Here is a 12,058-nt window from a genome sequence, read left to right on the forward strand (position 1 = left end):
AGATTCACATAAGTCACAAACTTATATAAATTAATGCCACAAAACCCAAATGAAAAGTATAACCTAAACAAGACAAAATATATAAAAAAAACATGCACAAGGACCGTGGTTAACCTCCATGGTCACAAAACCTAATTTTAACCGAGGTGTGAACCCAACTCAGTCCTAAGGTGCATCCTCGGTCGAGCAGCATGCAGTAGCGGTTTTGGGTCCCAAGTGTACAACAACGTCAATCCCTGGTCAGCAACATCGGTTTCGGTCATCGGGTGCAACAAACATTAGTCTTTAGTCCTTATCGTGCAACAACGTCGATCCTTAGTTAGTAGTAAGGGTCCTCGATCCTCAAATACAACAAACATTGGTCCTCGGTCCTCAACAACATTCATCAGTTCTGGGTTCATCAGGTGCAACCATGTCGGTCCCAGCCTTCAGCAACAGGTGCATATCGTCGGTCTTGGTCTCATATTGGGTACAGAAAACATGACTGTCAACAAGTGTAGGAACTCTCGCTCATGGATTAACATCGGGTACAGAAACGTCCAGTAGCATGTCTATCAATCGTAATAAATATAATTTCATTTCAGTCAAAATCTAACATTTATTTCCATAAAATTTATACATACAAATAAATTCGGTTATTTATGTTTTGCGAAATTATTACCACATTCAAAATATGTCGTTTTCAAGCTTCTTTATTTGATGCGATGTCTCCTTCTATATATTACATCAAACCCAATAATTTTGATATATAAATTTTGCCCAAATAATCATAAGAGTCATAAGAGTCATGGAAAGTCAAAATAAAAATAAAATGAAGTTTGCTTACAAATTAAAAATGCTACAGGTTAAATGATAATAAATATATTTGGACATTTGATTGGTTGGATGCAAATTGGATGCCTATTTAAATATTCCTTCTAAACCCATCAACAAAACACTTATGCACATACTTTTTTTTTTTTTAAATGATATGTATATAAAAAAATATTTGTTTAAGTACAATCTCATATATTAAAACAGAAAAAACTTATAATGTAAATTATACAAGAGTCACCAAATATTTAACTCAAATATTTAATCGAAGAACGAATTTTTCATATTCAATTTTCACTTAAAGCGAATTAAGTTAAAATAGAGATAATGTTAACTCCTTTCTCCGAGAAGAAAGACAATCATCTTATTTAAAAAACAAAAAAAAGAAGTTAAGCAAATAAAAGTTTAAATTGTTGTTATCAACCAAAATATAAAATATCATTAACTAACTAATATTTTATTTTGTTTTAATCTTGGACATATGTCTACATTTAAATTTCAAATTAAAGTGCCCATATAAACCTGCTAACAATTTCAATTCAATACAATTCTTCCCTTTTCTTCTCAAATCACCTTAGAAACCCCCTGTTGAAAACTAGGAAAGATCTCTTCAGCATTATCATGTTCAGAAAAAAGACACAAACAATTCATAATCGTACCAGTAATTTCTTTGTCAAGACGAAACCCCTCAGCTGCCATCCGTCTAAGCAAACCAATTATTTCTTCCTTTTCACCCATCGCAAGAAAACCGTTTAGCAAAGAATCGTATACAGCAGCAGTAGGACCATAACCGCAAGCCACCATCCTCTCGAAGGTGGCTTTTCCCGCCTGCCAATGTCCTAATTTCATAAATCCATTTACAAGTGTTGAAAAGATCACAACATCAGGTTCCACGCCCATTTGAAGCATTTCCTCGAATAATTGTTCCGCCGATTGTAGATCATTCGCTCTTAGAGTTGCATTAATTATGATATTAAAAGAGAAAACATCCGGTTTACTGTCTGTTTTGCTCATCGCTAAAAAGAAACTTTTTGCCTCCTCCAAACTACCTTCTTTGCAGAGAATTTCTAGTAACTTGTTGTAATGACGAGTTGCAAGCAGAATTCCACGATTCGTCATGTGAATCAAAAGACCTTTCGCAATGTTCATCATTCTCAATCGGCAGAATCCATTTATCAACGCTGAATAAGTGTATGAATCCAGAACTAATCCCATTTCAAGCCCATTCTTCAATAACTTCATTCCTTCACCAACATCTCCTTTCTTCAAATGAGCATGTATTAGTATATTAAGAGGAAATATTTCTCTCATGTTCATTTCACGATGAATCTCCATCGCTTTCTTTAGACGACCTTCTTTACATAGCCCGTAAATTAAAGCTGTTAACAATTGATGATTTGGCTCTACACGATTCTCGTCTTTCAACATCAAAGATACTAACCTCACCGCCTCATCAACCTTCCCATTCTTGCAAAGCCCCCAAGCTAATGAATTGTAAGAAACAATGTCGATTTTATTATTATTCCCTTTAGTCATTCTTTCAAAGACTCTTAAAGCTTCGGTAACCATACCAGATTTACAAAATTCATTGATTAGTGAAGTATATGTTATTTTGTCTGACTCTTCACCATTCTCCTCCATTAAGTCTACTAACCGCATGGCATCCATAGGCCTTCCATCTTTACACAGCCCATCGATTAAAACGTTATAGATTACCCGATTCTGTTTTATTCCTCGGTGTGACATCACATTGAATAACTCGCTAGCTTCCTCCCATCGCCTCATTTTGCAAAGAAACTGTAATAAACTTGAATAAATGAATGCGTCCGGTTCAACTCCTTTTTCCAACATCATATCGTAAAGTTTCTTTCCCTCGTCGAAATTCCCAGCTTTGCAAAATCCATTTACAAGTGCACTGTAAGTAATAACATCCGGATTGAGGCTCTTAAGCTTCATGTCATCAAACAAATCTATTGCTTCTCCCATTTGACCATTTTCACAAAGCCCGTTCATAAGAGTGTTGTAGGTAACAACATCTGGATTGAGGCCCTTCAGCTTCATATCATCAAACAAATCCATTGTTTCTCCAATTTGACCCTTTTCACAAAGCCCGTTCATAAGAGTGTTGTAGGTAACAACATCTGGATTGAGGCCCTTCAGCTTCATGTCATCAAACAAATCCATTGTTTCTCCAATTTGACCCTTTTCACAAAGCCCATTCATAAGAGTGTTGTAAGTAGAAACATCCGGATTGAGGCCCTTCAGCTTCATGTCATCCAACAAATCCATTACTTCTCCCATTTGACCCTCTTTACAAAGCCCATTCATAAGAGTGTTGTAAGTAAAAACATTCGGATTGATGTCCTTCAGCTTCATGTCATCAAACAAATCCATTGCTTCTCCCATTCGACCCTCTTTACAAAGCCCGCTCATAAGAGTGGTGAAAGTAATCACATTGGGATTGAAGCCCTTCAGCTTCATGTCATCAAACAAATCCATTGCTTCTCCCATTCGACCCTCTTTACAAAGCCCGTTCATAAGAGTGTTGTAAGTAGAAACATTCGGATTGATGTTCTTCAGCTTCATGTCATCAAACAAATCCATTGCTTCTCCCATTCGACCCTCTTTACAAAGCCCGTTCATAAGAGTGTTGTAAGTAATGACATCCGAATTGAAGCCCTTCAGCTTCATGTCATCAAACAAATCCATTGCTTTTCCCATTTGACCCTCTTTACAAAGCCCATTCATAAGAGTGTTGTAAGTAGAAACATCCGGATTGAGGCCCTTCAGCTTCATGTCATCCAACAAATCCATTACTTCTCCCATTTGACCCTCTTTACAAAGCCCATTCATAAGAGTGTTGTAAGTAATAACATCCGGATTGAGGCTCTTAAGCTTCATGTCATCAAACAAATCTATTGCTTCTCCCATTTGACCCTTTTCACAAAGCCCGTTCATAAGAGTGCTGTAGGTAACAACATCCGGATTGAAGCCCTTCAGCTTCATGTCATCAAACAAATCCATTGCTTCTCCCATTCGACCCTCTTTACAAAGCCCGTTCATAAGAGTGTTATAAGTAGAAACATTCGGATTCATGCCCTTCAACTTCATGTCATCAAACAAATACATTGCTTCTCCCATTCGACCCTCTTTACAAAGTCCGTTCATAAGAGTGTTATAAGTAGAAACATTCGGATTCATGCCCTTCAACTTCATGTCATCAAACAAATACATTGCTTCTCCCATTCGACCCTCTTTACAAAGTCCGTTCATAAGAGTGTTGTAAGTAAGAACATTCGGATTGAGGCCCTTCAACCTCATGTCATCAAACAAATCCATTGCTTCTCTCATTCGATCATTTATACAAAGCCCGTTCATAAGAGTGTTGTAAGTAAGAACATTCGGATTGAGGCCCTTCAACCTCATGTCATCAAACAAATCCATTGCTTCTCTCATTCGATCATTTATACAAAGCCCGTTCATAAGAGTTGTGAAAGTAATAACATCCGGATTGATGCCCTTCAGCTTCATGTCGTCAAACAAATCAATTGCTTCTCCCATTCGACCCTCTTTACAAAGCCCGTTCATAAGAGTGCTGAAAGTAATCACATCAGGCAATACAGACCCTCTGCACCATTCATTGAAAACCTTTACAGCTCTTGAAGTATCACCATTTCGACAAAGTCCATTTAAAACAACATTTATACAATATGTGTTAACTTGAAAACCACACTTCACCATCGTGCCCAACACTCCAAAAGAAAAATCGGGCTTATTTGAATGAAGGAAAAACTTGATAAGAACTTGCAATGATATGATACTGCGAAAAACTTGAATACCCTTCATCTTATTGTAGACATTGATAACCATGTTATACTTCCTCGACTGTGAAAATGTTTGTAAAAGAAAATCGCATGTTGATTCAGAAGGCAGGCCGTGGATTTCAACTGCTTGATTAAAGAGGAGCAAAGCATCTTCGAGTCGGGGACTGGATTTATCACATAATGATCTAATTTGGGTTTCTATGTCATTGAAACTTGATTCTACGGTTGCTGAAGATAAGCATTTGGTGTGAGGACGAAACAAGAGATAGCAATTGCTGCAAAGTTGCTTCCTAATAACCATTTCACTACTTTCTCAAAATGATTTACCCAGAGAGTGAAAAAAACAGTGAACGGAGACGTTTACCGGGTAGAGGCCATTCTTTCCCTTCGCCGCCGCCGCCGTCCAAACTCGGGAACGGAACTGAGTCTCCGACCGAATTACTGCAGATAACTCGTTGGTGGATCGAGATCGTTGTTCAATTCCTCGTAGACCAAACCCTAGCCAGGCATTTCTCCAAATATTCCTGAAATCTTAACAGTCTTTGTTAACTTGCTCCTCTCTCTTTTTCATTCGAGCTAAAATTTTCATTTACTTTCCAAGTGTAATTTTTTACCTTAAGTTACTATATAATGTCTAGTTAAATCAACGGATAAAATAAATGATTTTTTTTTTTTTTTATATTATTTGATTTTATTCTAAACTCAATTTTTATTTATTCCGAAATCAAATTATATGATCATCTTTATTTTGGTAATACAATTATTGTTTCATCTCTTCCTAGATTTAAGAATTTTCACCATCAAAAAGATACATTCTATATGTATTTGTTTTGAATGTGTGATTAAATAATTATCTTAATTTATAAAAAAAAAATATATAATCTATTATAAGTAATATAATGGATGGTTTAAGTGTTTTAAGAGTTCACGTTAAAATTTGTGTGTCTTTATATCATGTTAAATGCTTAGTTGATTGAATATTGATAGATTTATAAATGTGACACTAAATAGAATTAATCATTTATACATTACTATTTATGTGATTTTTTTTTATCAACAAGTGAATTTAGAGTTGAGTATTTTTTTTTGCTTGTTTATACTAATGGAGAGAGTAATATCAATATAATGATTATTTTTTAATAACGGTTAATGAAATAAAGAAGATAAAAGAGAAATGAACTTTATTATGCAATAGGGATAATAATGTTTTTATTCATGCAATGAAAAGATGAATGTGAATGGTCTATTGAGCAAATTTTAAGATTTATATACTCGTTAGAATTGCAACAATAAATTGTTTCTAATCAAATAGACGATAAGTTTGATGTAACAAGATAAAAAAATATATACCAGAGTCATGGTTGGAATTAGCTGATACCCAAGGATGACATGATCTTTGTTGAGTTCCTCTAGATCAATGGTAAGAGCTTTGGACAATGATTTCATTGGGTGTAAGAGGGTGGGAATGGCTGAATATTAGTAACTTTAGGCCAATCCTTGGCCGATTAAAAGATGTTATGATTACACTATGATTGCTTTTAATGTGTAATATAAAGACCATATCTTTAGTGCGCGCTAATGTTATTTCATAATACTGCAGAAAAATTAATTAATTATATATATAATAAATGCGATCATTTTATATATGTACAAGTTGGTTTAGACATACATATTTCATCAAATTTGGGATTTAAGCTATCACATACTATTAGGACCATATTTATCTCATATTTATTAATTAAGATCAGATCTAAACAATTTCTATATTTAACAATGAAACAATAATTAAATTACAGACAACAACAATCAATTAACGTCTACCGCGTTTTTACTTTTATTCTACTTGTGACCTTCTGCTCAAATGAAATATCCCATATCTGACAGAGCTTTCTATTCTCTTAAATCCTTTCGATTCCTCTCCAGGATTGAATGAGTGCATTTCCATCTAAAGTTATATCTCTCCAAGTATCTTCAGCGGTTCTACTTCTTTCACTATGAGTTCTTGAATTTTTTCTTTCCAGATATTGTAGATTACTGCTCAAAAGTAGCATTTTAACATACTTACATAGAAGGATCTTCCTTTACTTTATTCTTCATCCACTCTTGGGTTTCTTTCAATATTCTTGAAAAATTGATGATGTTCATGTTTGCAGCATACATCCTCCAGATTTGTATTACAAAAGAGCATTCCCCAAATAAATGGTTTATGCTTTCCTCAACTCCCGAACATAGGACACAGTTGATATCATGAATGTTTATGTATTTTCGAATTCTGTCTTTTGTAGTCAACATTTTCCTGTATACCAGCCAGAGAATAAATTAGTGACGAAGAATAATCTTTGGAGACCATACCACATTATGCTCCTGTCCTCTTGTTATAACCATTTCCCATGTCTTTCTTATAATAAATTTCTCATTGTTTTCTGTTTTCCAGTATATTTCATCATTACTTTCATTGAGTTGCTTCTGCCTCATTAGGTTTAGGTTTATAAATTAAGTTATATTTATTAAATTAAGAGAAAATATGGATATGAGATATAGTATATTCATATTTTTACTACTTTGGTAAGCCTGAAATTCAATCAATACTAATTCACTTATTGTTTATTTTTTCTCTCATATCTCCTTTTTTTTAAGGATAATTGGATATGCATCTTAAATATGGATATTAAGCATAATTTGATCCATAATTTTATATATTATCTTAAAACAAAGGGGTTCTTTACAAATATGTTGTCAAATCAAAACCATCATTGATTATCATTCCAGAAGAACAAGAAATTCTAGTAAAAGATTATGATCAAAGATGGTAGAATTGGATGAACTATCTTCCCTGCCAGGCATTATTGATTTTGGAACTAGTGATATTGAATTTGCAGCCTTCTCCAACCTACATGAAACTTGAGAAGTCATTATCATCACGCAAAATAAAAGCGTGTTATTAAGAAAGGACAATGGAAACAACATCAGAAGGATGCAGACCTAGTTATTTCTTGTACAACCTTCACTACATATACATAGGAAGAATCTGTCTCCAAAACTTGACCTCCCAACACAATTTCATCTATAATAGCATGCACCTGTAAAACAGTAAGCCTATATATATCAAATATACAACAAAGTTTACTTAATCATAAGTTTGTATTGTCTCGAATAATGTGACTTCTTTCAATAACGAGTTCATTTCTTTACATTGAATATATTGAGCTTATGCAATGGCTACATAAAACGAAGAAGATGATAAAAAATTCTTCAAAAAGGGTACTTAGAAAATGTGAAATCAAGAATGAAAATCTATAACAATGTACCTTGCATAAGATCTAGCATCGCTAGTTCATTTTCGTAGGTATCAAATACAAAGACAAAGTACAGTGTTGCAAAGGTCTTGCAGACAAGCATAGCATCCTGCAATAATGGGAGTATAATATCAACCTCTACATCCAAATCAACATTTTGGATCTCATTGCTACCAAAATGAAGATGTAATACACTAACATGATAATCGTAGAATTTGACCAGACGAGGCTTGCCTTGATCATTCATCACTATCACTGCTCGTATCATTCTCTCAAGCTTTTCTTGCGACGTGACCTATAAATCCAGCGAATTTCAGATTTCGAACAAGCCTGAAAACGCAATCTCAACACTCAAAATCCTTTCATTGGCAATCCAACTTCAATTTTTCTTTTTTCTTTTGATAAACAACTTCTATTTCTCTCTCTCTATTTGTAGATTAAACTCAAATAATAATAAAATGCAATTACTAACTATAAATGGTCTTGTCGCGAGACGCAACCGCATTCGCGAGACATACCCACGAGACGCACCCGCATTCGCGAGACGCACCTAGAATCCGCCGCAACAGAGACATTTAACCAATCAATCCCTAAACCCTAAACCTAACAAACAATGCGTTCAAAAAAAATAAACAACAAGTGAAGGACAAATGAAGCATACCAGTAGTAGCGGACATCATGGTTGCCTGCCTTCGCTGGGATTCCGACGTCCTTCGCTAGGATTCCGACGTCGTCGGGGGTCCGTCTTCTTTTTAGAGAGGAGGAGAAGGGAGAAGACGTGAAGAGAGTAAATAGAGAAAAAAGAAAAGAAAAGAAAATGGGAAGAAATTGATTTTTTTTAATTATATATCAAGGGCATTGTGGATTTTTCACAATGCACTTAGTTGCGTGACGCAACTAGAGGCAACTAGAGGTTGCGTGACACAACGGGGGCATTTTTGTTCAAAAAAAATAATTGTCACCAACGCATTTAATTTTATGCGTTAACACTTATAGCAAATAAGGCCCTTTTTAGAGTCATTTCGAGTTAGAGCATCATATAGTAATTGAGTTATTCTTAACTAATGAAAATTATAATATAATATAATATATTTTAATTAGAATAATTATTAAATAAATACCAAACAAACTAAGTCATGATATTTTAGAATAAAATATTTTAATTTTTTAAAATAAGATTAACAAATTTAATTTAAATTTGAAATAATCAAATAAAAATTCGATTAAAAAAATCTTTACTTAAACTAATTAAAAATATTATTTATTTGATAAAGAGTTGATAATTGATTTTTAGTTTAAATTGTGAATAAAATATATGCGTATAAAATGTATTTTTAACTAGAGTTTCATTTTGTTTTGTAATTTAGTGATATTCGAGAAATGTATGAGTTAAAAACGGTCTTCACTTTATAAAATCTTAACTTTTGAAAGTTGTTTGTATAACGTTTTATTTTAACCAATTATTCTTCATATTCTAGACATGTATATGTTTTTTTTTTTTTGTATTTAAAAACTGCGAAAACAATATTTAAATGATGATACTTGTAGCTGATCATGACGATGATTAAGGAGAAATGTACCTAAAAAATATTAGTTAAAGACATAAGAGTTTAAAAATAAATCACAAACAAGTCCTTATTAAAATAGATTTTATGAAATATTATAAAAATATTTTGAAATCATTTTCTATTTTTTTCTTAGACTTTTAAAAAATGATTTAGGATTCCAAACTTACAAAAAATAATTGTGAAATTAAGAAATGTAACCAAACATGCCCTAAGTCTCGTGTTCTCGGTCCTGAATGCGATTTCCATCGGCTGGGGTGCTGAAACCCTCGGTCTTGGGTTGGAACTCCTCGATCGAGTTGGAAGAATCAACGGTCGGGGTGTTAAAGACCCTAGGTCAGATGCAGGAGTCATCGGTCCTAGGTGCGAAGTTATCTGTCATAGGTGGGGAAGACTCTCGGTCGGGTATAGGAATCATTAGTCGGGTGCAGGATTCATCGGTCATGGGTTAGCCCTGGGCTAACTTTCCTCGGTCCTAGGTATGAATAACACTCGGACATGGGTTAGCCTTGGGCTAACTTCTGTCGGTACTGAGTGCGAAGAACACTCGGTCTTGGGTTAGCCTTGGGCTAACTTTTATCGGTCCTAGATGCAAATGATTCTCGGTCCAGACTTGACCCGGTCTAGGTTTCTCAGTCCTTAAGAACATCAAACAACTACAGGTTTGATAATTTCGTTTGAGGCATGCATCCTTTGATCCAAGGGCATGGGAAGCATCTTATAGTTCCTAAGATCATTTAGAACATCATCCTGATGTGTAAACTTTTCAACTTTTTTTGAATACCTTAGAATTTTTTTCCCATTCTCATTCGATCGGGATGAGGTTCCATTCAACCCAAATATTTTTGTCATAAAAAACTAGTTTATGATTTTTCGGTTTTAATGAAGTGAAAAGAGTTTGTCAATAGCTTTCTTATGCTTCATATAGTTGAATGAAACTAAAACATGAACACTAGTTGTTCATTTTGACCAATTCAATAACTGAATTTTTTTATAAAAAAAATTAGTTTTGGATCCAACATGATCGGGATGGATTGGAACTGGTCCAAATAGGTTCTCAACATCATTAGAAATATGCAAGGAAGTTTTCTGAAAACTCGATTTTGAAAATTTTCAAAATCAAATTTGGGGATTTCCAATTTAAGATTATTTATCTAGTTTTGTTTCAACAGAAAGCTTACAAATGATTCTAGGATCATTTTCCAATCAAGAAATCGAATAATAAGTCAATGTATGATAATGGAAAAAACTAAAATATAAAAAAATCAATTTAATCTGATAATGAGAATTACATTGTAATTGAAATCTTATTATGCGTTGGAGAACACTCCTTAACTCTCAGAGAAACTTTCTGAATGTCTGAATCAACACCTTACAGCATTACACAAAAGTTCTGAACTTTCAGAAAAGTTTAAAGAGCTTGCGGATTTATCTTTGGAGGTGATTGAGGGCTTGATATTGGATCTCTTGTCTTTGGTTTTCTTAGATAAAGCTATTTATAGCCACCCAAGATTGGTTCATCAACCAAGTGGGTTGGATTAAGTCAAACAGTCATTGATGGCGTTTTGTCTGTTCTCCGTCCAGTTTCTGGTATAGGCCATGATGATGCTCCTAGGCGTAGGGAAAATAATCACCGGAGTAGAGTGTTCATGTCACATTTTTAAAAGAAGTTTAAAGGTGAAAAAACGACAAAGTTCCATCTTTGAAAAATCAAAGACATCTTTGAAAAATCAAAGATGGATGCGGATGTTTATCCATTCTCGTCGCGAGGAATACGAAGATGCAAGGTGAAACGACGTCGTCTCGAGCTTCCACGTTTGAGCATCATGGAAAGGCCAAAACGACAAAGCTTTGGGCGCACCGGACCATGGGCGTTCCTTCAGCGCTCAGGCGTTCCATCTGCTTGGATGAGACGGTGTTAGAGCATCTGTTTGGTGATCTGTTGCTTCGTAAATGTGTCTTCCTCCATTTAACGGGTGACACTATGTGTTCCCGAGTGTTGGATGATGATCTAACGCTCATCTGATGGCCATGGCTTTTACTGCATCGATTCTTTCGAATTTCGGCCACACAAGATCACAAGTGATTTTTCAGCCTTGGAACTTATTTGAAATTGATTTTTTAATCCTTTTTGCTTCATTTTCAACCTACACAATATATAAAATATTTTTAATAAATATGACATTTATTTTTCTAGTTTATTTTATTTTATTTGTATATTTTTGGGGTTTATTAAATAATTTATTTTGGAGAAGAGGGATACAACATTTATTCTAAATTATTTATTTTAATCACATTAATTTTCTTAAAATTAATTCGAGATAAAATAACATTTGTCCCAATTTTATTTTTATTTTTTTTCTTGGCATTATCTTAATTAATTGGGATTTCATTATCACAATAATTAATACGATTAATTATTTAATCCTGTTTTGGCCTTATTTTAATTTATTTTGATTTTATTTTCTCAAAATAATTATTTAAAATTTATAAATTGGGTAGGTAAAATTTTGGTGCTTACTAATATAAATTGTAATTTTTTCCACACTAATAATATAAA

The 12,058-nt window shown here is 33.9% G+C and overlaps 2 protein-coding genes across 3 annotated transcripts; both read right to left on the reverse strand.

The window, feature by feature from the left end:
* Positions 1–249: 249 nt before the first annotated feature.
* On the reverse strand, positions 250–5,192 carry LOC124940256 (pentatricopeptide repeat-containing protein At1g63080, mitochondrial-like). Of its 2 annotated transcripts, XM_047480755.1 has the most exons (3): positions 4,235–5,192; positions 1,473–4,129; positions 250–551 (listed from the first exon to the last, which is right to left on the reverse strand). In XM_047480755.1, the coding sequence occupies exons 1-3, from the start codon at positions 4,936–4,938 to the stop codon at positions 511–513; spliced, it is 3,402 nt and encodes a 1,133-aa protein (XP_047336711.1). In that variant the 5' UTR covers positions 4,939–5,192; the 3' UTR covers positions 250–510. The 2 variants fall into 2 exon arrangements, with proteins under 2 accessions (XP_047336711.1, XP_047336710.1); XM_047480754.1 differs by having other exon boundaries at positions 251–551; positions 1,473–5,192.
* Positions 5,193–7,397: 2,205 nt separating this feature from the next.
* Positions 7,398–8,180, reverse strand: LOC124939429 (AP-3 complex subunit sigma-like). The gene is made up of 3 exons (XM_047479905.1): positions 8,008–8,180; positions 7,620–7,733; positions 7,398–7,527 (listed from the first exon to the last, which is right to left on the reverse strand). The coding sequence occupies exons 1-3, from the start codon at positions 8,178–8,180 to the stop codon at positions 7,398–7,400; spliced, it is 417 nt and encodes a 138-aa protein (XP_047335861.1).
* Positions 8,181–12,058: the final 3,878 nt, after the last annotated feature.

The sequence above is a fragment of the Impatiens glandulifera genome, chromosome 5, assembly GCF_907164915.1.
Source record: "Impatiens glandulifera chromosome 5, dImpGla2.1, whole genome shotgun sequence".
NCBI lineage: Eukaryota > Viridiplantae > Streptophyta > Magnoliopsida > Ericales > Balsaminaceae > Impatiens > Impatiens glandulifera.

Bases quoted from the DNA above. Each gene is read 5' to 3' on its own strand.
- LOC124940256 (XM_047480754.1), bottom strand. From the start codon at position 4,938: ATGGTTATTAGGAAGCAACTTTGCAGCAATTGCTATCTCTTGTTTCGT. The intron at 552-1,472 runs GTACGATTATGA...TACGATTGATAG, and splicing joins TCTTGACAAAGAAATTACTG to ACATGCTACTGGACGTTTCT.
- LOC124939429 (XM_047479905.1), bottom strand. From the start codon at position 8,180: ATGAATGATCAAGGCAAGCCTCGTCTGGTCAAATTCTACGATTATCAT. The intron at 7,734-8,007 runs GTACTTTGTCTT...TGATATATATAG, and splicing joins TGCAAGACCTTTGCAACACT to GCTTACTGTTTTACAGGTGC. The intron at 7,528-7,619 runs GTCTGCATCCTT...AGTTTCATGTAG, and splicing joins GTTGTACAAGAAATAACTAG to GTTGGAGAAGGCTGCAAATT.